Below are 26577 nucleotides of genomic sequence, written 5' to 3'. Positions count from 1 at the left end.
ACAAGTTAAGTGTTTTAATTCATGCCAGAAAACATGCAAAACCCATGTTGCCTTTCGATTCCTTCAGCCGAGCTGCCCCCGGGGCAGGGGGAGCCTGGGGACGCCCAGGACCTGGCCCCGGCTGGGTTTCAGTGCAGCCGGATGGCAAAGCTCAGGCAGGGAGGAGGTCCTGGGGATGGAGGGAGGGATGGATGGAGGGAGGGATGGATGGAGGCAGCACACAGCCCGTGGCTGGGGCCACGATGCTTTCACAGTCCAGGGAAAGGGGGGCTGGCAGCCCCGGGGGCAGCGCGGCGGGGCCGGGCGCGTTGTCCTCTGGCCACGTACCAAATCCAGAGGGGGAGCGATCGTCCCTGGCACATCCCTCTGTGGAGAGGCAGGGAGGAGGAACACAAGCCCAGGAGAGACACTGTGGGAGAGGAGCACGGTGAGCAGGGCCAGCTGGACCCCTGTCCTGAGGGTCCCCCACAGCCTCCACCCCAGCCCAGGGCCTGGGGGTCTCCCTGCTCCCGTCCAGGAAACCCAACCACATCCCTGGGTGGGTGTTGGGGCTGAGCCCAAGCTCCCATCCCACCTCCCCCCAAGAGTCCAAGGAGCCCAAGGAAGAGCAAGACAAAGACCTGACTCCAAGAGTAATTAATTACTTACTAATGAACTAACAAAACTGACGAGACTTCCATCCTTGCTGGGTAGCTTCAGAGGGAGGGTACCAGCGCATCTGGAAAAGAAAGCCATGGCAGAGGTCCATGATCCAGGATCACCTCAGCCAGAGCACAAACCTTCAGCTCCTTCAAGCCATGTGCGAGGTCCACGGAGCAAAAATGTCTCCAGCACGGGAAAGGAGGCTCCAGGGTGAGCTCCAAATACTCCTTGGATAGCTCCACCCTCAGCCAGCCAAAGGAGGCATCTCAAGACCACACATTAAAACCAGACAACCTCTACAGGACATGTAGGGGGAAGAAGTGGCTCATCTACTACAGCAGATGCCCATGGAGTTTTCCAAGCCCCAACTCTGCTACCAGGAGTGGCTCCAGGCAAACCACACCATGGGAAGAACTTGGAAGAGCTGCAAACCAGCAAGACTTGGAGGCTTCCCTTGGAAGCCTTGGAGGCAGGTGGTCGCTGCCACATCTATTCCTCAGACCTGCTCCTTGACAAGGAAACGGCTGGATGGGCACCTAACAAACAAACAAGCAAGGGACAGTAGCTGAACAGACACTTTCCAGCCCCTCAGGAGACACAGTGAGCTGGCAACACCCAGCCCCACAGCCTGGGACATCCACATGATCCCATCTGGTCAGCAGGGCCAGTGTGTCCAGCTGGGCTGCATCAGCAGCTCCGAGCCTGACAGCAGCAGGAGACAAGCCCATGCCACTTGACTGAGCACAGATCCAGCAGCAGGAGCAGCAACTGGAGCTTGGAGCTTGGTCCTGCTCCTGGAGCACAGCAGCCACCCCCCCCTCCTCCCTCCCCAGCTGCCAGGAGAGAAGCACAGCCTCAGCACGGTCAGGGCTCTGGGAACCAGCACAACGATGGACTTGGTTCTAAGATGGGGAGAAAAGTGGCAGAAAACCCCCTGGAGCCCCCTGTGAGCCACTCCCCTTGTCCCATTCATACTGGCACAGCTGTCCCCTCGCCCAAACAAGCCTGGCTCGATGCTCCTCTCCCAAGGACGTGCAGCACACTGCCACAACCTCTGCACTGGCCAAGTTCTCCCCCCACAGGCATTGGGGCTGCAGTGCCAGGAACTGCAGCCACACGAGCTATGGGCCTTGAGAAGGCTCCTAAATGAGCCCTGCCAGTCAGCAGAAGCTCTGTCCTCACAGGAGCCCCTCATCAGCTCAGAACAAAGCCAGTCTGAACAAGACTTGAACAACCTGGTCTAGTGGAAGATGTCCCTGCACATGGCATGGGGGTGGAATGGGATTGGTTTAAGGTCCCTTCCAACTCAAACCATTCCACGGTTCCATCATCTGCTGGACTCTTGCCAGACACCTTCACAAGGCAAGTGGGTGCCACTAAATCAGCTCCCAGCTGGCTCCATACCTCACTCCCTGGCACAGCATCCCAGTCACTCCAGCCATGGCAATCAAGGGCATGGAGACCCTCCTCCCCAGTGAGGGGTCCCACCTGGTGCCAGCACCAAAGTGCCACCCAGAGTGTCCTTTCATTTCTCCTTTAGCCTGGGAGAGGGACCTTTGCTGCCCAGTCAGGGCCACCACACTGTGCAGGAAGGCTTGGCATGGGCAGCAGCATCACTGACACCTTACAGGGCCACCACAGCAGCTGCCAGAGCAAGGACAGGGGTTTCTTGTGCCCTGTCACCAGGAGGTGCTTGCTCAGCTGAGCCACATCTCTGCAGCCGTCCTCCCTGGCCAGTGTCTCCCCCTGCACACCCTCCCCTCCACAGCTGGAAGCAGTTTCCTCCTGCCCAGCAGGAAACTCCCCCTTCCTTCACAAGGCTGCAAGAGCTTAACCCTGAGAGCTGCCTCTGCCCCACGCAGGCTGGGGAAGCAGCACAGCCAGGCCATGCACAGCCAGCCCAGCCTGGTGCCCTCCATCCTGCCTCAGAGGCACCTTCTGCCCCCCCTGCAGAGCCTCATCACCTCCACTTTGAACAGAAGTCCTGGTTTGCTCTTCAAACACGCACTGTAGCTCTGCTCTGAGCTAATTAGCTGGTAGTTCATAGCTAATAAACCATCAGTGCAGTGGACCAGCCCTCCTTGCCTTCCCCCTGCAGGTCTGCAATGCTCACACACCAAACCCAGCCAGCCTGACCCACCGTGGCCCCACAGGCCAGCCCTGCATTCAGAGGGTTCAGCCTGGAGCCCTGCAGGAGCTGATACAGATGTGACAATCCTGGGTACAATCCAAGGCTCTGACATGCTGGGAATGACCTGCCAGGCCTTTCAGCCTACAGAAAGATTAAGGGCTTGAAGGGATGAGGCAGGAACTCAGTAGGAGGGAGGTTCCCAAAGCCAGCAGAAAACACTGGAAGCTGTGGATCAGAGCAGATAGCCAAGAGGACACTCTGTAGGCAGTTTTCTCTTCACACCCCTCCAAATACTACATCCATCAAGGAGGAAGCTGAGAACTAATGGAGATGCTCAGCACTGGGTGAGGAGAGCACAGCAAGAGAGGCTTTTACTGGAAGGGACATTGTTGTTTCTGGAGAGGCATTAGCTCACAATTGGAAAGGAGTCTGGTCACACCACCAACACATCTCCTGCTCACAGGGATGAGGCAGCCACTGCTGGCCAACTGCTGCAGCCTCATGCTGCTGCCTTCAACATCTGTCCCAGAAACAGCTGGAGAGGAGAAATGTGTGCCTCTGCCTGTCACCTCCCAGAGGCCAGGAACCTCTCCCTTTCTGCAGAACAACACCAGCAGCTGCCTTTTAAAAGTCACAATGAAATCATAAATGGGGCAGAGAAACGGCCCATCAGAGCCTCACTCTCCTTGTCAAAACCTCCTTTGTCTCTCCCATGCCCTCAGAATTTAAGTATCCAACTGTCCACCATCCCCAGGGAGGGCAAATCCTTCAGAAGAGGGGAAACAAGGACCAAACACACAGGTCCCTCCTCAGAGCACCTTTGGCTTGGAGGACCTGCCTTTCCTCCTAAGTTACCTCTAGGTCTGCAGCCAGCCCCAGCATCTCAGAGCTCTGACCTATCTCTACAGCTGGAATGGTCTCCAGGGATGATTCCCTCTGCTCCTGGGAGCTGGTAGGATCCAACCAACACATCCAAGAGCTGCATCTCCCTGCCAAGCTGCTGAAGAGCAGAGCAAACCCTCACTGGTGCTACTGAGATGCTCAGCCTGGCAAGCCAGGAGCAGCTGGCAGCAGCAGCACAGGTGTGAGCCCTGGGCAGCCCCCACGAGCAGGGAGAGCTGCTCTGCTCCATCTGGACACAGCCCATGGAGTGTGACCAGGCAGGCAAGGATGGCAGCACCTCACCCACTGGTGTGTGCTGGACACACACCCACCCCAGAGCGGGCACTGCACCCTGGCACCTGCTGGAGGGCCCCTCAGGGGCTGGGGTGGGGCACAATGAGGTGTGGGACCAGAGCAGCTCAGCCCAGCACCAGGAACTCCTGAACTCCAGATGCAGTGGGATCCAGCCCGTGCATCTCCACAAGGAGCTCTGGTGAGGGAGAGCTGGAGGATCAGCTCACCATCCACAGCAAGGCAAGGAGCACCTGGCACAAGGCAGGCACTGATCCATCCTCTCAGGAACATTTTAACAGGTGTGCATCCATCCGTCAGTCCAACACCTTGCACTCCTATGGCTCAGGGAGACACACCCCTCTCTGAGACTGCAGCAAGGAAGCATTTCCCTTTTTTACAGCAAGTTGTGTTGCCTTTTTTTGGATTGAGCCAACCAGGGAGAGCCACTGTTGGCCACAAGTCTCTTCTGATGGCCCAGCAGTCCCTTTCACCACCACTTAGCCAGGACAGCTGCTCAGAGCATCCTCTGCTTGGAGCATGCCCAGAGCATCTCCTGCCTGCTTTTCCCTGGCTAGGAGGGAGCTGCTGGCTGGGAGCTGCTTGGCCAGCTATGCCACCACTGTCACTGGAGTTTAGAAAGTTGCCACAACCATGAACATCTTGAACAGGAGGCTTCACATCTCTGGGAAGCATGGAGCTGGCCCAGAGAGAAATATTCCTGGGAAGTCCCTACAGGACAGCACCAACAGGCAACGAGTTATTAGGGACAGAAAATTCATCCTGTCTCCAGTCTAGGGTGGGTCTGTCAGCTTTTCCCTGCAAAGGAAAGGGGGTTGGGACCAACCTCTGCTTTCATCAATGGCATCAGCCTCAACCCAGCACCAGGAAGTCCCAAGGTCCTTCCAGGCTCTTGCACAGCCACACAGCCATGATCCAAGACTGCTCCCTCCACCCACCACTCACTTGGACAGGTCCCAGAACCAGAGACTCACCTCTGCCATCTCCTCAAGGAGATGCTTCAAGGGAACCTTGGGCAGCCCCCTCCCAAAAAGGACTGGCATCTCTGTGCCCTCAGGCCTTGAGCTGCCTGACTGCCTTGGAAACACCTACCAGGGACTCCAGGCACCCAACACATCAGCTGTGTCCCCAGCAACACCACATGGCCATGTTTTTATGGGCCAGTCCTGCATCCAACCTGCTTCCCACAGCAAGTCCTGCCCAGAGCAGAGTCCTGCCCCCATGGGTGCTGCCACAGCTGGAAGCATCTCTGAAAAAGAGTTCTAGAAGCATGGATTGCCCTGGCATCCCCTGCTGCCCACTCACAGCCTGGTTTAGGGGCACCCCAAACCAGTGGCTCCACCTCAGAGACACAGCGCAGCCCAAGTCCCTCCTACCAGCAATGGACAGCTCTGTCTACCAGGACCAAGCAGAACCAGACAAGCTGTGTCATTGTCTCTATGCCTGTGTCAAGCTCTTCCCATCTTCCCAGGAGGGGAAATTATAACTCTGCACATCTTTGCACCTCACAGTTTTCTAAGGGCAAAGGCAGACCTGGGCCTTCATCTTTGGTGGCTTCTTTTCTTATCATCAGTTCCACAGAGAGAGGAAAAGGTCTGCTCAGAACCACTGCTGGAGAAGTGAACCAGGGCTCATTTCCTTCAGTCAAACATCAACCATCCCCCTGGCAACCAGTCCCAGGCCCTTCCCTCTTCCCAAGCTCCCAATCTCCTACACCACACACCCCTCTCTCCCAAGGCTGCTGATTCCCTCATTACAGCTCACACAGCCTGGGTCCTGCCTGTGATTTCAGCTTGCAAGAGAGAAGCCAAGCTCCAGGTAGGAACTGGCTCCATTTCCATTACCAGAGAGGAAAGCAGTGAGATTAGACCCACGATCAGGGCAGGGTCTGTCCCGGTGGGCGATTCTGGAACAAAGTGACCGGCAAGTGCTGTTGTCTACGGTGCCCACTAAAATTTAGTCGTGTGCTATCAACTACCACGTCACTCACCTCCCCCACCGTGTGCCAGGAGTGAGGTCAAGGTGTATTTCTGGTTGCCCTTGAAGGGGTCAAGGTTGGGGAGAAACCAGGTTTCTTTCAGGCTGAGTGGCAGGGTGGTGTCTGCCCCAGCCCAACCGGGCTGCTCCCCTCCCAGGGCAGGGCCTGGCCGAGCCTGGCTCAGCTGGAGGAGCTGATGTAAGATGGTGCCATGCTGTGTGCGCCATGTCATGTGCTGCCAAGTTGGAGATGTGGGTTAGAAAGAAGGCCTGGCATCTCATTCCCCAGGCTCTGGTGGGTGGGTAGCGTGAGGCCCATGCACTGGGTTGCCAAGGAGATACGGGCTACAGAGATGGGCAGAAGCTTGCAAATCCCACAGTGCACCTTGGAGGAGAGATGGTTACCTTACCAGTCTTTCCAGACGTGGCTGCCATCATGCTTAACACTTCTAGGAATGGAGCTGTGGTACAGCCACTCCACTAGCTGCAATAAGGCATCACTAGGGCGTCCCATCTCCAGGGACAGCTCTGAGCTTCGGGGCTAGCCTGCGCTGGCATCATGGCTGGAGTTCACTAGGGACATCAAAGGAGGGATTTGAGAGAGGGTGGGAGGGAGGGAAGGCAGATGGGACAATCTTAAAGTCAGCGGAGTCCCCGGTGGGGCAGGGTCAGGCTACAGTCCCAGCTGCAGCCGCCTGGTGCCTGCCTGGAGCAGTGCCAAGGCAAGGACGAGCCAGGAGCAGCAGCCATCGCTGGGAGTGGCTTACCAAGGGTTCCCGAGGCCAGGCCAGCCTCTCACCACCTCCTGCCCCTCATCCCTCCTGCCAGCCCTCTGGGCAGCTCTTCAGGAGGCCAGGCCAGGCCACCTCCTCTCCCCGTTGCTGAACTCAGCTCTGCAAGAAGATGAGCCCTTCAGGTTTAAATCTCTTGTGACAAGATCTTGGTTTAGCTACATCCTCCAACTTCTTGCCTGCCTCAAGGCTGATCACTGTGGAGCTGCTACAGCTCTGGCCCTCCCCATGGATGCCCTCCAGCCAACACCAGTCCAGCAGGAGGAAGAACTGTGACTGTTCTGGGGAATAACCCATAAGCCCACCACATGAGTGAGCCAGCCCCTCCCAGTGAGGGCAGAGGGCTCAGCACACGGGACTAAGGGCACAGCTTTTAGCCCAGTTTGTGAGCAAAAGTCATCTCCCTGTTGTGCTCCACCCTCAGCTCTGCAAGGGACAGGGCTCCAGCCCAGAGCTGCCAGCACAAGTAATGTTTAACCCCACTAAATTTTATTGGTAACATATCCTGTGCCAGGACATGCCCCTGCAGGGTCAGCACTGGCTCAGCACAGCCAGGAGCAGCTGGGACTGCCCAGCAGCTTCTTTGGAAAAGAGCTGGGTCCAGGCACAGCCTGGAGGGGCTGCACTCCCTAAGGCTTGGAGCCCATCACCACCCACGGACCCCCTTGGGCAGGGAGCTCTACCTACACAGGGAGCTCCTCAGGTCTTAGGATGAGGCCAGATGACCTCTTTAGAAACCAGCAGCTCACTAGCTGGAGGGCAGGAACTAAGACCCCAGAAGGAAAAGATGTAGCTGGGGGCCTCCTTAATACCCTCCAGAAAAGTGGACTTTTCTCCCCAACTTTGCACCGTAAAGTTTGGGTGTCTAAGCCTCACACTCAGGGTCCCTATGCAGTCACCAGTGACCATCCTGGAAGAAACTGCAGTGAAAGTTTCACCTCCCTCAACCAGCTCAGCCAGGCCAGAGGGGTTGATTTTTCCTGGTCCTCCCTTCCAGGGACAATTCAGCCTTGACCACCACCCTACACACACAAGGGGCAGGAAGACACTTCTCTCCTGGGCCACTGAGGAGCACAGCACAGCCCTGTAGTTGTGGGCACCACCACCAACTTCTGGAAAACACCAGCAAGCATAACCTTCCCAGTGAAGAAGCAGCTTGGCTCTGGAGGTCCTTGGAAGAACATTCCAGTGCTCTTCCTGGTCCTGTCCTGAACCCCAATGTACTTCTCCCTACCCCCCTGGAGCTTCAGCCCAACAACAGCTCACCTGTAGAAGGGCAGAAGGAGAGATCTGCAGGTGTGAGAGGGGCAGGACAGAGGACAGGAGTCTGCATCCACCCCACATGGCATTTGGGAAGCAAGCTTGGCTTGAAGCTGGGCAGTTACCATCACAAAGCTTGCAGGAAGCAACAGGATGCCCAAGGGCCAACACAGCTCACTGCCAGCCAGGACAGCAAGGTGAGAGGACACAGCTCCTCCTGCTCTCCACTTAAGCAGGGAAGAGTAGGAGTCAACACCCTACCTGGCAGGGCAGAGAGCAGAGGTTAAGCCCCAGTGCTCAGTCCCACTGCCCCAGTCTCCCATGGCACCACAACGGGAGCAGACACAGAAGCAGGCAGAGCACAGCTGGCTGGTCACACTGAGCAGGGAGGGACAGGGCTTCAGCTTCTCCTGGACAAGTGTTTCAAACCAAGCACCTCAACTTGGAATTAGGACACTGCTACTCTGTTTTGACTTTCCCTTTGCATGTTGATGGTTTCAAGGTTTATGTGGTCTCTGTACATTAAAGCATCTGTCAGACCAGTTCAGGCATCTCTACATTCTCAGCTGTCAGACCTGGGGACACCAGGCAGCTGCTTGCACCACCATCTGCACTTCCAGGGGCTCATGCATGGCATGACTCTCCTCACTGGCCTGTACTGAGGGTAGCTAACACCCTGCTCCATCACAACTCCTCACTCTGGCAAGGCCCTAGTCACTTATCTCCTGCAGGACACCCTCCTCCAGCTTTGGAAGTAGGCGAGTCATTAGGCTGAGCCCCTCTGCTGCTTTTGCTGTGACTTGGGATGACATTTCATAGCTATGTCATGTGCAGGAAGCATTTCCTCCCTGCAGTCCCTCAGTGGAGTTCTCTGGCCATGGGGGGCAACAAGACCAGCCAGAAATGGAGCCCTGACTTCCTCCCACCCGCCTGCCCCTGCAGGGTCAGAAATCCTCAGCCAGCCCTGCCTGCTCTGGGCTGCACAGAGCCCTGCTCGGGCTGCCCTGCAGCGGAGCCGAGGTGCAGAGGGCAGGGTCTGGGCGGCCGAGCGGAGGCCGCGGGGATGGAGCCCCGTGGCGGGGACACAGGAGGGGCCAGCCCCGGCTCGGGAGCGGGGAGCGACTCACCTGAGCGTGAAGAGCGGCGGCCGCGGCAGCCGCTGCCGGGTACGTGAAGGCGGCGTGGGGAATGGCAGGGGTCAGCTCCGTGGTGTACAGCGGGTAGGGAGCCCACGCCTCCGGGGACGCTGGGATGAGAGCCGCTCCAGTCAGGTCATCTACAGGAGGAGGAGACAAGGGACAGAGTCCCAGGACTGGCCCCAACAGCCTGCTCCGGGGACAGGCTCTGGATTACCCACCCCAGGCTAAAGTTTGCGCTGCCATCTTGATCAGCTGCTCCTCCAGCCTCCCAGCCTCGACAGGAGAACCCAGGGATGTGTTGCATTACAGCCCCACGTGGGCTTTGGACACTGGTCCACACAGCAGCCACAGGATGCAGGACAGGGGGCTCAAAGCCCCCTGACATTACAGGTCACCCCATAAGCCTCAGCAGGGCTACTCAGCCCACCAGGCTACTTAGAGGGTGAATAGCACAGCACTCATCCTTTATGCTTCACATTTAGGGATGCTTTAAAAGATTTATAGTATCACTTGAGCTACCAAATGCAACTTTCATGTCTCAACAGTTCTGTGCTGCCCAGATGCCTGTGACGCTCCTGTGGCTCCAGCACCCTGCTGGCCTCCCTGCCCTGGCAGATTCCAGGCAGAGCACAGGTGGGTCTGGGCTCCTTTCCATTCTCAGAGTTGGAGCCATGACCCCCAAGCCCCTCCCAGCATACTCACAGGGGTCCCGTGCAATGAAATGTGCACCCAGGGCAGGGTGGATGTTGGTGGGGTTCGGTGTGGCCATCAGCTTGCTCTTGGCCATCTTTGTGTTGGCTTTAGCGAACTCTAACCGCAAGGTCTGCGGGTTCTCGGGGTCGAAGCGGATGCCCTGTCACAGGAGAGAGCACAGGGGCTTCTCAGAGGTGAAGCTCCAGCCCAAGCACGGGCTGTGGTTACTCATGGAGCAAAGGCCAACTGAGGAACCAAGGCCACCACTCTGCAGTCACATGCCCAGATTTTTGTCACCTCACTGCAACGCTCAAGCTCCCACGTGCTTTTATTTTTACTCTTAGCTGGCCAGGACTAACGTTAGACCCAGAAGCACTTGTTTCCAACATGAGGGACACAGTTCTGCTCCTTATGTGCAGTTCACCAACCACTACAGCAGGGATGGATATCAACATGGTTCAAGAAAGGTCTGTCTGCTGAAGCTGGGGTCTATACTGGAGTTGGAATAATCCCATCTGTGTGGGAGTTCCTATCTACACCTTCTGCCAGCCTAAGCAGAGGCACTAGCAAGCCCAAGGCAAGGTCTACAGCACAGCAGAACCACATCTTGCTGACCAGATCCCACCAACAATCCTTCAGGATGGGGATCATTTTGGGTGTCTTTTCCACACTGACCATCCTCAAGATATTTTCTTGAGTCACAGCAGGTCTCCACACCCTCAGAGCTGTCTTGCAGTGGTCAAAAACTACATAGAGACAGCTTGCTTCCATTTGCCCAAGCTGATGTCAGCCTTGAACAGCTCTCCTGCCTCCCTGCTGGGATGCTGCAGGACCATTTCACTTCCACAGTCCAGGGCACAGCTGGTAAATGCCCTGCCTGTTTCTGCCCTCACTCTGGGTCCAGCAAGGCCCATGGCCCCAGCCCCTGCAGCCCCCCAGCACTTTGGGTACTCACATTCAAGGCGTTCTTGGCTGCTTCAGCGCCAGCCCGGCTGTCGAAGGTCACAAAACCCACTGGCTAAAAGAAACAACACCATTTCAGTTTGGAAGACTCTTCCAGCTCCTCAGGCTGCCTTACCACCCCTCTGTCCTAGACAACAGCAGAAGAAACCATCCTAAGCTGCAGAGGGGCTTCAAGCAGAGCTTGGGGCATTGGCTCAAGATTCCTGCTCTGATCTGCTCCCACCACAAATGTTTTGGTGTTCTCATGTGTGGGGACACTGTTCACCCTGCCAAGCTCCCAGCATGGCTACCCCTGCCTTGATCAGCATGGGAGAGAGGAAGGCTGATGGCAGCACAAGGTTTGGGGCTGAAGCCTCAGGGCTCACCCAGGGCAGCAGGAGGAGACATGGAGACATTCAGAACATGCTGGAATGTAGAACCCCTCAGTGTGGCTGCTGCTGGCCCAGACAGTGCTTTACACAGTGGAATGGGATCTGTCCCCTCTCCCCTCCTGGCATGTCCAGTTTGATAGCAAAAGCCAAAAATACCCAGGCTGGAAGGAGGTACCTGCTTTGAAGTCAGCTTGATCAGTGACCCCTCATAACCCTGCAGGAGAGAAGAAACAAGTGAGTGTCAGGCTCCTGAGGAGGCCACGCTGCAACCAAGACACAACACGACAGCTCCAGGAGTTCCTGCAGCACCAAGCCCTCCACAGGGCAGGGGCCACAGTAGAAACAGGGACACTAACACTTCTTTTCCACCAGGAGAGAAGACTGGGAACAGAGGAGGTATTTTAGCTCTTCCATCCTGGCCCTTTGGGGAAGAATTCAATTTTCTAGATCTTCATCCAGCTACAAAGATGAGCACCCTGCCCTGGCTAGTGCCTAGAGGAAGCAGAGCACCCTCCCTGTGCTAGAGGAGTGCAGGGAAGGGAACCCCACTTGCCCTGAGACAGCCTGGAGAGTCTGGGGGATGAGGACACATCCTCAAGGAAGGGCTGGTCCAGCTGAGCAGCAGGGCTGACCAAGCAGGTTTCATCAAGCTTAGAGGCAGCACAACTCCAATGGCAGGCTCCAGCTGGAGGTTCCCAGTTGAGCACAAGTCATGGGATCCTGTGCTGGCTTCAGGTTCCCATGTCATCCCTACTTCCCCTGACAGACCTTTGGTGCCAGGTCCTCCACAAAGCAGCATCTTTCCCTCCAAAAACCAGATCTGAAGACTCCTTACCTTGAATGGCCGGAAGAGAAGGTAGAGCTCTCTGGGTTTGATATCCACAGGAAGGCCACTGACAAACAGCGTCCGTACCTAGGGGAGAGGCCGAGCAGCTGTACTGACAGGAGAGGTTTGCTGCCCGAGCAGCAGCACAGAGCACAGCCCAGAAGTGCACTAAGAACAGCACACCTTGCATCAAAGGTCCACTAACCCTTCCCTGCATTAGGGAGTGTTGTCCAGGATAAAACACACCCAGCTCTTTGACCTCCACCTCAAAGGATTGATGTCCTTACAAAACCTCAGGCCCTGGCACCGTGGCCTGGGTTGATGAAGGCATGGACACCAGCCCCACAGCCTGACAGGACCTTGATGGCTAAACTGGCAAGGACCACACACTGCCACAAGAACCAAGTCTGACGCATCCCAAAGGTCCAAATGGACCAGTACAAACCCCAGTTCTCTCCAAATCTTTCTACAGATCACATACTGGATCTCCTCTCTTCAACCTACCCTGGCACTTTAATTCCATCACCAATTCAAAGGCAGCCCTCAATTTTGAGAAACACCTCACCGCCCCTTTCAACTTCTGCAACAGTCCCAGAACATGACTGCAGGAAGATTTTTGGGTCTATCCCACTCCTTCCCCAGCACACCTCAGAGCCTTCAGGAGTGCTCCCATACCCACTCTCAGAGCAGTTATTCTGCTGTGCCCAGCCAAGACCAGCTGTGCTGGGTCAAACCCCTGTAGCCATCTGCTCTTCCCAGGCTGTTCAAGTCATGGACCAAGTCCAAACACACTCATGTCAAAGCAAAAAACACAGTGCCAGGGGAGGATTTCAATAGATAATCCATTAAAGTTATAGATAATAGTTCACTTGAATAACCAGGAAGAGAAAGTGCTGAAGGCTCATGGCCTGGGAGAACTCTGCTCAACAGTCAGACTCCCCATGAGCACCTTCTCCCTGCACACTGCCTGGCACTATTCCCATAGGAAGCAGCTTGATGGAAGTGCAGAGGCTTTTTTAAATCAGCACAGAGCTGGAAAGAGAAGTTATGCACAACCAAAGTCATGAAGACATTCACCTGTCATTATGAACAAGGAGCAGGAGCCCCAAACCAGAGCTCATCTCCTGGCCTGCTTCCAGCACAGTGACCCCATTATGTTTGCAGAAGGGCTCTGCTCCTTTTTTTGTTTTGCTCAGCCATTTCCCCTTCTCCAGGCAGAGTGGGCTGTATCCAAAACCACTTTTACCAAGAATGTGCTTGCCCTGCTCCTGGGCTGGAGGCAGACCTGGAAACACAGGAGCCCCTGCCTCTGTAATTCTTTGGGGGCAGCCAGATAGAGACTCCACCACACAGGGAGGTTTCTCTTACTTACAGATGAAAGCTCACCTCCTTGAGCTCTTGTGCCCAGGACAGTCCTGCCAAGGCAGAAAAATGCCATTCCCAGGGTAAAGCCCCCTAGGATGAACAGTGACTGTGAAAGGCTTGGGGTGCTCCTGCTCTCCTGTGCATGCTGGGACTAAGGGCTGCCACTGTCCCCCACTAGTCAAGTGTGAGGAGCCTTCTCTGGCCCAGCACAGCTCAGGAGCAGAACCAGAGCACCCTTCCCATCCCCTGGCCCTTCAACATGGATGCCTCTACCACACACTCTTGCTTTGCCCTGCCTTGGGAAGCAGGATGCCATGTGGAGCATTCAGGAACACTTTCCAAGCTCAGGCTCAGTCTGACAGGCTCCCCACCATCCCACCCTACATCTGGTGCTTTAAGGCACCACTCCAAGGCCACCCCATGCCTGGACAGAGGGGACAATGCCATTGTTCCCTGGCTTGCTGCCTGCCTCAAAAACCTCAACGCTTGCACTTGAGCATGAGCTCCACAGAGCGTTCCCAAAAGACCCACAGCCATCTCTTGCAGGGGAGGACTGCAGAGTGTGGTGGCACACATGTGCCTCAGCCATGTGAAAGCATTGTCCCTTTTCAATATTTCAGGATCCAAGTGCGCTCAGCCCCCAGAATGGATTTTTCTTCCGAGCAGACAGAAATCCACATCCCTGTTGGGTCTCTAAATGGCCCCGTGATGCGGCACTCGGTAACTCCTTGCGACAGGCGTGACTGGAGGGAAGATGCCTGGTGGCTCAGGGAAGGGGGAGCCAGAGCTGGAGCCCTCACATCAGCCTGAACACAGCAAGGCAGGTGCCCAGGAAAGCTCTTTGTCAGAGGTAACAGGCTCCCAGTGCCAGCCCCATAAGTTGCTGCCAAGGACAGGAGCAAGAAATCTCCTCTCGCTGACCAGAAGTTTCCCTTGGCCTCCAAGTCCTGTTTGTCACCTCCACAGCACTGAAAAGGCATTGGAAAGCCAAGCCACAGCACCCAGCAAGGGCTACCATTGCTCCAACGCCTGGGCAATTCCAAATGCCACCAGCCAACCTCTCCAAAGAGGGTCTCAAGACAAACTAAGGAAGCCCCCGCTCAGAATGGCTTGCTGGAAGCAACAAGACCAAGCAGTTGGCTTTATCTCAACAATTCAGCACATCCATAAGTGATCTAGAGAAGGGTAAGGAAAGAGGGAGACCAAGTTATTCAGTGAAGGGAGGGTGAGGCTGGTGAGAGACCTGAGCAATATTTTCAAGGGACAGAGTGAGCAAAGGAGATTTAGGTTACCCCACAGGAGAAAAGCAGGAGGCAGGTCACCAGTCTGAGCCTCTTGTGCACTGTGGGCAACCTGGCCCAGCCTCTTCCCCTGCTCCCAAAAGAGAGGAAGCTGTAGATGAGGGCAATGGGGTCTAGACAAGCATCTTGCAGTGGATTAACCAAACTGGGACTCTCCAGTCAGCCCAAGTCCTGCAGGCTTTGAGAGCCCCATGGTACCACCCAGGGCTGACAAATCCAGGCATCCAGCCCTTACACTCAACATGCCACAACAGGATAACTTCTGCTAAAACATGCCCTACTTCAAGTCCCTGCCAGCAAACACCAAATCCAGCCTCCCCACAGTGCATCTGGAAAAGGCACAGGACAAAAACCACAAACCAAACAAAAACACCACCAAAAATGTCCATCCAGGGCTGGATCAGGAACTGCCTGGGCCAAACTACATGTGCAGACATGCAGCAGGAGCAGATGTCCAGGAATGCCATGTTCTTTTGCTCATTCTTAGGCTCTGATGCCAGGTGAGAGCAGCCACATCCCAGCCAGGGATCTGAACTGGACACATGGGCATGGGGGAAGCAGGACAGGGAACAGCTCTCACCTGGGATAGCCCAGTAGGGTCACACTGCTGCAGGCCCTGCAGAAAACATTGCCCCTTCCCCATCCCTGCCCCTCTGGGGATGTCCCCAGTCCAAACACCTGATAGAGATGGAGGAGAGCCATGGAAAACAGGATTCATGCCAGGAGGGACAAGACCATCCAGGCCATCTCAGAGAGGGAGGACCCCAGCACAGCTTCCCACCCAGGGGGAGGAGGGACAGGACAAACCATTCAGCCCTCGAGTTGTCAGTGTCAGTCCTTGCACAGCTGCATCTCCCCAAAGAGACACAACCTTGGGCCAGCACAGCCAGGAGCTTCACACCAAGGCTGTAAAGGAGCCAAGCAGCAGCACCTGCCCTGTGCTGCCACAGCCCCAGCGCTGCCAGGAGAGCAGCACAGCTCCCACAGCTCCTGGCCACAGCTGCTTTGGAGTAAGAGCTCTCAAAAGAGAGTTCTGAGCTGCCCTGCAGCCCCAAAAGGGTTGAGTAATGTCAGAAGTGTTTGATGCAAGGGCAAAGGTACCCTGAGGGCGCAGTGATTGGGGGTTTTTGTTAGAACATTGCTCCAAATCCCCCTCCTGGAGCCAGCAAGGCCAACCCTCCTCCCTGGAGAGATCAGTCCTTTAACTACAGCACCCACGGCACAGCTTGGGCTACTCCAGCCCCCAGAACTGGCCTGGTCCTGGATCCATACTTGCAGCACCTGCAGCACAGCAGAGGCTCAGAGACACCTGAGCACAGGTACAGCAGGAATGTGCTCTAATGCCTCCCCCACATTGTGCCATTGGACATTACCCCTCTCCAGGAAGCCACTCCAGTCTCACACCAGTTTTTCCTAGAAACGAGTCATTTCCCACTAGCTCACACCAATAGATATATTGTTGTGAACTAACAGACACTGAGCCTTCTTCCTATGCCACCAGCCCCATGCCACCCTACCGAGGACAGGGACAAAGCTTTGCCACAGCATCCCAAAGGCACTTCCCACTCCGTGGTGCCAGGAGCTCAGGGACACGGACCACAGGGATATGGAGCACAGCTTTCCCCAGTGGGGTGCCTGCCTGCCATCGGGGGTGACCAGCGAGGCCAGAGGGGGACACAGAGCCCAGTCCTGGTGGCTGTGATGCAGCCAGGGCCACTTGACGCGAGAGCGCTGGAATGCGGCGAGGCTGCGCTGCCCCCGGAGCCGGGACTTATAAGGCACGGGAGCTTGCACAACAGGGCTGAGGGGAGGGGAACACACGGAGCCCACTGGCGGAGCTGAAAAATGGGACAGGATCCTCCCCTCGGTGTCTCACACACGGCCCCGGGGCTGCAGAGTCCTGCCATTGCAACCTGGAGCTGTTTTGGTCCTCAGCACAGCCCCAGGAACCGCAAAGGAGGAGAAAACTGGGAGAGAGGGATGTGTGGTGTGTGCGAGGGACAGCCCGGTAGGCAAGCAGGGCAGCCTCCACAGCACGGAGCAGGAATCCCGGGAGAAAGGGCTTGCAACTGGCTACTTCACTGCTCCATGCCTCAGTTTCCCCTCCACCAGCCAGAAGGGAGGTGGCAAGAGCCGGGGGCTGCTGCGCTTGCAGAGCTCCGGTTTCCTCGGGCAGGATCAGGAGCCGCTCCAGCCCGGATGCCCAGAGCCCCCCAGGAACTGGGAAGATGCTCACCCATCCCCGGAGGGGAAAGAGGGCCCTGAACCCCCCCCAGCAGCTTCAGGCATTTCCCTCCAAAAACAGCCTTTTGCACAAAAGGCACACGAGGACCAACGTCTCCCCCGCCCAGAGGGAAGAGGGCTGACCACAAGCCAGCCCAAGTGCACCAGCATTTTGTCCCCAAGGCTGTGGTGTCCCACACTGCTCATAGGCAGAGCAGCCTCTCCCCAGCACTGCTCTTCCCCCACGTCAGGCAGGGGATGTCAGCAGGGCTCAGCCACCCCTGTGGTCACGGGAGGAGGAAGACACTGACAAGGGGGAAGCAGGAGAGGCACCAGCCCCACTCTGGGAGAGCAGGAAGCACATGGCAGCTGATAAATCCAGGCAAAACAGGACAGCACCCAAGAATAGACCTTGGCCCTGGCAGAGGAAGCTCTGCTGGTGTGGCTTTGCCATGGATGCCTGCTCCTGCTATCAAGTCCCATCACCTCTGTCTCTGCAGCCTCTCACAAAAAGAGCAGCACCCAGATGGGTTTGGACCTCAACAGGGGCTCAGAGCTGATGAAACATTTGGAAAGGTCAGCCCCACAATCCCCAAGACATTACTGTCCAACAGGGCAGCTCCCCAGCACAGGGAGGGGCTGGCTGAGCACCCTCAGGTTGCCTTCATCACCTTTCACCTTGCCAAGAGGTCCACTAGGCCAGAGGGGACAGGCACCAGTGCCACAGCCAACGTGCTGAAGGACACTCACATCCATGCTGGCCATACCCAGCCATCACACTGAGCCCTGGGCTCCAGACACCCTCACCTGCAACTCTGGTCTTGGGGACCTGCAGACACCTGTCACCATCAGCTGGAGCCATGGACTTTACCTGCTATGGCCCAGCTTTTCCTGCCCACACCCAGGCAGGAGACAGGGGTGAAACAGGCTCCTCCCCAGGGTAGAGACTGGCAGGAGACATGGGTCTGGAAGCAGGACCCTCACCAGAAACATTCTCACCTCAGATCCTTCATTGAGTACATCTGTATCTGCCCCACCCACCACATGATGATTCCTGGGCACTCTTCAGTGCCATGCCTCCCAGGACACATCCAGAGGAATGTCTCCTCAAATCAACACACTTTGGGGCAGCACACCAATGGCCATGCCCCAGCCCCATGCAGCATGTCAGGTACCTCCACAGCCCAACAAACAAGAGCTCCATAAAACCCAGGTGATGGAGAGCTGAAAGCTGCCAGCAGCTCTTCACTCTGGACAGCAGTTATTGGAGTGTCACCCCTACACAGAGAGACCTTTGGGGACACCAGGAGGATGACAACCACCCACAGGACTAAGCCAACACTGCATCAGCCCAGCTCTCAGCAAGACAGCACCACTGGACAGCAGGGAAGGGCTGTGCTGCCAAAACATGGAGCAAAAGCGCCAACCCGAACCCACAACACGCCCTCTGGCTGATCTCTCCCAATCCATGGCCCATGTTGCACTTCAGGCCATTGCTACAGGTGACCCAGGGCAGCTACACATTGAGGGAGACATGGGACTCCTGTCCATGGAGTAGATGGGAAGGACAGACATCCCCAGGCCAACAGCTTCTGACCCACAGATGCAGCCCACAGCAATGCAAGAACCACACACCACCTGCAGCACCCAAACATTTCCACAGCTTCTCCTGGGCTGTGCAGTGGGGCTGGAGGACCTCCACAAGGGTAAGGCCACCCACTGGACCCTCAGGTTTCCATCTACCCCAGCACACCAGGACCCAGAGCATCCTTGCCAAGCCTGTAGCACCCACTTCTGCCATGCCAAGGGCAGGGTCACCTGGTGCCACTACTCCCTCATCAGATGTGCTGCCTGGCTCAGGATCACACTCAGTATGGGCCAGGTTCAGCAGCTCCAGTGTTGGAGCTGTGCCCCACTGCCCTGCCCCTCATTAGGTCCTTTCACAGGACCAGACACAGGGGGAACTTGGTTTCCACTATCCCACAAGGTGCAGGAAGATGCTGAGTCTTGTAGTGAGGTATAATCACCTCACTTCTACAGTCATGCCACAGTGAAGCTTCAAGCTGAAGCCTTTATTTCAGGCAGAGCTCCACAATAGGCAGCAGTGTTGCTTTGTGACCCACAAAGCAGCAAAGTCTCCAGGACTTGGCATGGCCAAGACCAGCAAAGTCTCCAGGATCTTTCACTCCACAACCTTCCACATTAGTTCCAGCAAGAGTCTTGAATTCCTACAGTGCCAGATCCTCAAGCAGAGCTATGAGGAAAGACAACAAAGCCTGAACTACTCTTAGCTACTTCCCAGACACCTCAAAGGGCATCCTTCCTACTTTGGTGAGGGCAAAGCAGAGACCTAGAAAGGGAACCATTGAGTTTGGCCCTTCCTAACTTCCACAGGCACCACCAAAAATCCATTAATTCTGAGGCTATGGAGGGAAAGTCCTGCTCAGCAGCTCCTCAGGAAGACTCATTCTGAAGCTGGGTCTCATTTAATAGCCCAGGTGGCAGGAGAAAGAAATTACCCCATCACAGGGACTAGTTGAATTGGGATGTCAACACTCAGACTCACATCTAAGAAATTTAGATTTGAAAGAGTGAGAAAGGAGAAGGAAGCTCCTTCAGAGGGTATTCACAGGACACAAGGAGATAATGCGGACATTCCCACATCCCTCCTCCTGTCAGAGCAACTCAGTGCTCAACCCAAGACCAAGAGGATGTCTGGGAACACATCAGTTCCCAGAACCCCTGTGTGCATGGTGACTCCAGGGTGTCTGCTCAGCCAACAATCTGTCACTGACAGAAAGCTGCATCTAACACTTAGGGGGCTTTTAGGATGCATGCAAACAGCTCTGAGGCACCGTCCTGCCTCAGCCAGGCCAAGTGCAAGAGGATTAGCGAGCAGTGACTGTAACTACTACAGCTTCATGCTCCTCACAGTGAAGAGCAGCATCAGAGGAGACATTTGACTCCAGAGCTCACACTAACCTTATTGGTTTGCAGCTGCAGAGCTGGAATCCACACATGCACGAGGTATCTAGGTCCACTCAAGCAGAGATTACAGAAGTCAAGAGATGCCTGGCACCAGTCCATGAAGTGCTACAGACATCCAGCACATAACACAGCCCACTCACCAGCAGCATTCCCAGGCAGTTCCAGCAGCCCTGGAGTGCAGCAGCTAAGGAAAAAGGGACATAGGACTTGCTACTGAGGAGATTGTCTGCAAGCCAAGAGTCTTCTGCCTCTCCAACAGAGAGTTTTCTAACCCACAGCCTTTCATGGACCAACAGGGAAGATCACAGAATTACATAATTATTTGGTTTAAAAGGGACCTTAAAGACCATCCTGTTCCACCCCCTGCATGGGCAGGGACACCTTCCACTAGACCAGGTGGCTGCAAGTCCCATCCAGTTTGGCCTTGAACACTTCCAGGGACGGGGCAGCCACAGCTTCTCTGGGCAGCCTGTGCCAGGACCTCACCCAGCCACGTGGAATTATTTCTTCCTAAGATGACCCTCTCTGGCAGAGCTTAGCCAGGTCCTCACCTGGGCTCTCCCAGCACACCTCACATTTAACACTTCCCACCTTCAGCAGTCTGGGATCCCCAAGCTCTACCTCAAGAGCAGCAGCCATGGAGCTGCAAACAGGCCCTTCAGACCAGCCAGAGGACACACAGGATAACCACAGACTCCAACTGCCAGTTTGAGCATCTATGCAGCCAGCTCCAGATCCATCCTGCTCGTGGTAGACCTACAACTTCCTGCTGACTTCCCAGGAGAGCAAGAACTAATTTCCAACATGTCTGCACCAGGCACTCCGGAGAGCAGGGTGAACACACTGGGTTTTATTGCTATGCAGCCATGGACACAACACCCAGTGTCCATGGGAAGCATGAGAGCTCCTCCAGCTGCTGGAAAAAGCTCTGCCTGCCACAGGGGTGGGAGTGCAGCACCTAGGCCTGTCCCACACTACCCTTCAGGACTGCCAGGAGAGATGCAGCCACACAGATCGGTGGCTGGTCTGCCTGGAAAATTAAACAGAAGATAGCAGCAAGTGGGGAGGGATCGCGTTTGGGGAGGTGTCTGGTGAGGAACAGCAGGGACTGACATTAGGCCCTGTTTGTTTAACATTCCCGTTAACGACCTCGAGAGGAGCGAGAGGCATTCCTGTCCTCCGCATGTCACCAGCCAGGAAGCGGCGGCTGCGAGATCCAGGGGCTCACAGATAAGATAAAGGGAAAGGCTGAATTTGGGAGCTTCGCCCCGCTGTATCTGGGGCACACGGCGCCCTTCTGTGAGCGCCTGGGGAGGCAGTGAAGGAGGTGAATGGTGGGGGGGAGTGGGGGGTGGAGGAGTGTCCACAGCGCCAGGATCTGGCAGTGTTATCCATGCAGTGTGGGAAAATATTCCAGCACACCCTCCTGCATATGTTGGGACTGAAGGATTCCACTTTGCACCGAATGTATTTATCGCTCTGTATCAAGGGGAGCTTCTGGGCAAGAATTTGGGCCCCCGGGCCGTGCTGGAATCCTGAATACAAGGTCACTCCTTATGCCTCCACTAGCCTCTGCAGTGAGGAACAGCTCCTGGTCAGCCAGGAGGTACTGGAAAAACAAGCATTCAGAGTAGGCTCAGGGTAGCCACCATGGAGCCCAAACTGTGCTCACCACCCACAGCGTTATGTCTGTTGGATTCTGGTGGAGAAAGGACTTTCCAACAGCAATCCCACCAGGGACAGGGACATTAACCCCCCAGCAGTCCCAGCCTGACCCAGGTGGCAGGTCTTTTGCTGCAGCCCTGGGTGCAGGAGGACAGACACACCCAGCGAGGACACAGACCATCCAACAGGGCGGACAGACCGAGCCCCTCCCCGCACGCTCCTGGAGGCTGCACAGCAGAGAGCAGGAGCCCCTTCTGTCCAACCCCTGCACACTCCCCAGGGATGCCATCTTTAACTCAGTTTTCCAGCCATCAAGCTCCACTCCTGGGAGGACCAGCCTCTCCAGAGGGTGAAGATTTCCTGAAACGCTCCAGCACCCACTTTGCCAAACAACCACCCGGCAGTGGGGAGCAGACTGGCTCTTGCCCAGCACCAGGAGCTCACCTGACCACCTGTGAGGCACCAGCCCAGCTAGAGCAACACCACTGGGATGGGATACACCAAGTGGCACCAACCTCAGGGACCTTCGCACACCAGTCAATAACTGGATCAAGGAGCTGCATAGAATCTTCTGAGTGCTCATGCACAGCCTGTGAAACCCCCAGGTACCAAACCTCCCTCCAGCAGGAGCGGCACAGGGCCCCAGGTGTGGCACAGGGCCCCAGGTGCTCAGGCTCTCAGCCCACCCGGTGACACTGGGACGCGCCACCCGCAGCATCCACATCCCATTGCCTCAGCGCATCACCTATGCCCTGCTCCACGCTGCAGACAGCATCGCTCCAGCCACCACCTGCCAATCCATTCCAGGCCATTACTCGGGTCCCCCTGGCTGGGGCTGGAGCCCAGGGGATGCGATTGCCCCAAGTCAGCTGGCGTGCCGGGCCGCGCTGCCCGGTGGGTGGTGGAGCAAGCCAGGCGCCATGTTGCGGCGGCGAGAGCGCACGGAGGACGGCGAGGGGAGGGGACTGAGCACCTCCCCGGTGCTGAGGGCCAGGCGCCGAGGACTGCAGCAAAACACTTCCAAGGCCAGGCATTTTCCAGAGCCCTCTCCAAGATGGAGGGCAGCTAGTAACCCACTATGGCAATACCTGCTCCAGGGGTGCAGTGATGGCATCAGCCAATGGCTCCAACAGCCAAAGCGCAAATGTGGAGGGCTGCAAGCTCTGGCATGTGGCTACAGACAACTGACCCTCACTAGCCTTCCTAGCCCTGAATCCAGCAGCATCCAGGCTGTGGCTTACAGTGGTATCTGGGGGAAGGGGCTGCCAGCAGGTCAGCTCAGTCCTACAGCCCCAGCCAGGCTGCCAGCACACACGGAGCAGGGCAGGGGCTCCTCCGCTATTGTCCAAGTGTCTCCCTTGCAACCCACACGGGCAGAACGGTGCTGGATCCAGGAGCCCTCCAGCTACGGGGACGTGGCAATAGGACACCGTGCCCACGGGCGCCGGCTGCGCTGGTTGGAGCAGGGACCTGCCAGCCCTCTGCCCCACAGGGCTACAGGGACACCGGGCTGAGCACGGCACTCGCCCTGCCCGGCCCCAGCCCCTCCTCGGGGCGGCCCGGGGACTCCAGCACCAGCTCGCCAACACCTCCGTACTCTGGCTCCCACAGCCTGGCCCCAGCTTCCCAGCCCGCAGCACTCCCGGCATCTGGGCTCCGGCTCCTCGACGACCCGGGGGTCCAGCCCTGACACCGGCTCCTCTATTCCCCAAAAGAGGCGCTGCGCTCCTTCCCGGCTTCCCCGACGCCCCGGTGCCGCCTCCGCGGTTCCCGATACCGCCCTGCTCCATCCCCAGTACCCCAGCCCCGGTTCCCCGACGACGCTGCGCTCCACCCGCCGTCCCCCGACACCCCGGCGTTCCACCCCCGCCGGCCCGTCCCTGGTCCCGCCGCCGTCGCGACCCAGCCCCAGCCCCGTCCCCGTCCCCTCGGCCGCTCCGGTGTCCCAGCGCCGCTCGCAGTTCCCCGGCGCCCACCTCCTCCTCGACGGTGCCGCCGCCGTTGGTGTGCTCGGTGTCCTTGTTGAGGTTGCTCATGGTGGGGTGCTGGGGCGGGGGGTGGTGCCGGCTGCTCCGGAGTTCCGCGGGGCCGAGCCGGGTGCCGGTGCCGGTGCGGTGCTGGTGGCGGGGGCGGTGTGGGGCGGTGCGGCGCTGCCCTCCCGGCTCACATACGGCGGCCCGGGACGGCGCCGCTGTTAAGGGCCGGGCCGGGCGGAGCGGGGCCGAGCGGAGCGCAACGAGCCGCAGCTGCGGGGCCGACGCGCCCCAGCCCCAGCCCGAGCCGCCGCTCCCGGTGCCGCCACCGCGCACCGAGCAGCGGGGCCGGGACCCGCCCGCCTGCCCCGCCCGGGGCCGCCCCCGGCCGCCGCCGCCGCCAATCCCGGCCCGGCCCGGCCCTCCGGGACCGCGGGGAGGTTTTTTTTTGTTGTTGGGCTCGAGTTATTTTAATTATTTTCTTCCCCTCCTTTCCACGAAAAACTTTGTCAACTTTGATGAACTTTCGGGTTTCGACTTTCTTAAAGGGCCCGCCGGGCTCTGATCTCGCGGCGGGGCTTTGCCGTTCTCTCCGCGTATCCCCGAGGCGGGGAGATGTGGCTTAGCCCGGCGGGGATCCGAGAGCCCCGGGACGGCATCCTTGGGACCCCCGATGAGAGCCCCGAGCCCCAAGAACAGCAGCCCTGGGAGCTCAGCACGGGATCCTGCAACTCCAGGACAGCGGCTCTGAGCCTCAGGAGAGCACCCCAAATCTGCCCCGACAGCATCCCCTGTCCCCTGGGGACAGCAGCCTGGTTCCTCCTGCCAGGGCAGCCCCACAACCATCCTCACGGACATCCCTGTGTGCAAAGCCCTGTTCTTGGGCCTGGGAGGAGGAGCAGGGTTGAGGCACAGAATCATGGAATCTGTGCGTGGTGTGGGCGGGAAGGGACCTTAAATTTCATATCATTCAGCCCCCCTGCCGTGGTTGCTCCAAGTCCCATCCAACCTGGCCAGACATTTGGTTGCTCCAAGTCCCATCCCCAGACATTTCCAGGGATGGGGCAACCACAGCTTTTCTGGGCAACCTGAGCCAGGGCCCAGCACCCTCATTATCCATCTTTTTCCCTTTCTCCCTGCCCACATGGGTCCCCAGCTGGCCACATCCTAAAGCACAGCCTGCGGTTGGATAACATGAGCAGAAAGTGGAACACATAAACATTCCTCCATACTGCAGCCCTCAGCTTGGTCCTATGTGAGGTACAAGTGTAAAACCCCAAGAGCTTGGCTCACCCTGCCGAGTAAGAGATGTCCAGGGATCTGAGCCCTGTTATCTTAACCAACATTTCTTGTTCCCAGCCCATGCTGCTTCCCCAGCACCAAGGCCAGGTGAAAGAGGGGAAACATCATCCCTGTCCTGCCCTGGGGGTCCCACAGCCCCCCTGCACTGCAAAAGCCAAGTGTGTTCCCTGTCCTCCAGTGGCCTGGCTGGAGACACCTGTGCTGTCCCCGTGGCACTGAATGTTGCTTCAAAGTCAAACTGAGTCCATGCCTGGCTCTGAGTGACAGTGTCATTCCAGCAGGAACTCAGGTTGGTTTTGCTCATGTGAATGCTGTGAAGAGGTGTGAGCCTTGCTGGGGGTAACCACAGCTGAGTTCCCACCACACCTGGGTCCACTACCCTGTTCACGCCCCAGCCTCTGACTCCATTTGCCACCTGGCTACAGAGATGCACCCTGTGAAAATGTAACCCCAATTCAGCCATCCCCATGCACAAGCAAAGTCCAGCACAACCCACAGCACTCTGAGTCTGGCACCAGAAAGGCAATACAGGAAACACCATCACTGAGATGGTGCCCACAGCCAAGTGCATGTGGGGCCAAGTAATTCCATCACAGGAACTAGGAGGTGTACTGGAGGGGATGAAACATCCTCCTGGGAGCATCAGCTTTATGTTCCCCTGCTTTCTAGGTTCTGGCTTTTGGCAGCAGCAGCAGCAGTTTGCATGCAGCACAGAGGGTTTGTGTATGGAGCCCTCACACAGTGGCAAAGTGACCACTTCTTTTTTCAAGGCTTTGTAGTGAGCTGCTAAGCCAGAGAGCCTGATCCCTACCAGGTTCTGCATAAGGGGAGAAAACTCCCACTTTTTGACTAAAAATCCCCACTATATTTATTTAAAATGCTGTCCTACAGAAGGGTTTTGGAGAGACTTCACATACCAGCTGTGAGCACCACAGCAAGAGCTCCCCCAAGCCACCCATGGAGTTCAGCACAGACAGATCCAGATCAGAGCAAGGACTCTCCTCACCCTTCAGGGATGCTGCCCTTCACCATAACTTTGTCCCCAAGACTGGGGACAGTCCCATAAGGCTGTGCAGGAATAACTCCCAGGAAGTGTTGCCCACCATTGCTCAAAGACTCTAAGAGAGCCCACTCTCACAAAGACCAGGAATATTTGCTTTCTGTGCTAATTGAGCAAAAAGCAGTGTAACCTCACAGCACCTTCTCTGTGTTTAGGTCTGGTGCTTAACTTTCTACAGACTTTGAGTGCAGAGCCTGAGGCAAGTGGAAGAAGGCACAAAAGGGTGGAAGTCAGGAGCAGCAGTGGGTTTTCATCAGACCCCCAAGGACCCCAATGCTGCACACACATGCAGAGGAGACATTCTGCCTCTTCCAGAGCAGGAAAACCCTGGCCACAAGCAGAAGAGTTCATGTATCCATCATGCTGGGGTAATAACAGTGGGTCCACCACATCACTACCATAGTGATGGCCACAACCTCTGGTTTATTTTGTAGGCAAATCCATGGCTGGAGATAAATATCCTCCTTGCACACAGAGCTGTATGTGGTGGCAGCATCCCTACATCCCAGTATCTTGTGGCTCACAGACCCTTTGATATCTTTATTAACATCACAGCCGGGCAGCCTCTCCCCTCCCAAAGCACTGCAGCATGTGCTTCAACACATGGAGCCCTTGATGGTCCAGCCAGCTGCACACAGAGATGTTTTCTCCCCCCAGGAACTTAAAGGGATGGAAAGAAGGTGGGAAAAATGAAGCTGCTACCAGCTTGTGCA

General features: G+C 56.8%; 1 protein-coding gene across 1 annotated transcript; it reads right to left on the bottom strand.

Moving 5' to 3' along the window:
- RBPMS2 (RNA binding protein, mRNA processing factor 2) lies at nt 1–23821 on the bottom strand. Its single transcript, XM_071441991.1, has 8 exons — nt 23506–23821; nt 11997–12074; nt 11337–11375; nt 10783–10845; nt 9837–9987; nt 9123–9271; nt 649–718; nt 1–409 (listed from the first exon to the last, which is right to left on the bottom strand). The coding sequence occupies exons 1-7, from the start codon at nt 23563–23565 to the stop codon at nt 656–658; spliced, it is 603 nt and encodes a 200-aa protein (XP_071298092.1). The 5' UTR covers nt 23566–23821; the 3' UTR covers nt 1–409; nt 649–655.
- Nucleotides 23822–26577: the final 2756 nt, after the last annotated feature.

This window comes from Agelaius tricolor, unplaced genomic scaffold (assembly GCF_023055355.1).
Source record: "Agelaius tricolor isolate 1412-34295 unplaced genomic scaffold, bAgeTri1.0.p SCAF_16, whole genome shotgun sequence".
NCBI lineage: Eukaryota > Metazoa > Chordata > Aves > Passeriformes > Icteridae > Agelaius > Agelaius tricolor.
Note: the sequence above shows the minus strand (reverse complement) of the source record. Positions and strands in the feature narration are given on the sequence as shown.

Coding starts and splice junctions, on each gene's coding strand:
- RBPMS2 (XM_071441991.1), bottom strand. CDS start 23,565: ATGAGCAACCTCAACAAGGACACCGAGCACACCAACGGCGGCGGCACC. Junction 10,846..11,336: donor TCAAGCTGACTTCAAAGCAG/GTACCTCCTTCC, acceptor TGTTTCTTTTAG/CCAGTGGGTTTTGTGACCTT. Junction 9,272..9,836: donor TTTCATTGCACGGGACCCCT/GTGAGTATGCTG, acceptor CTCCTCCTGTAG/ATGACCTGACTGGAGCGGCT.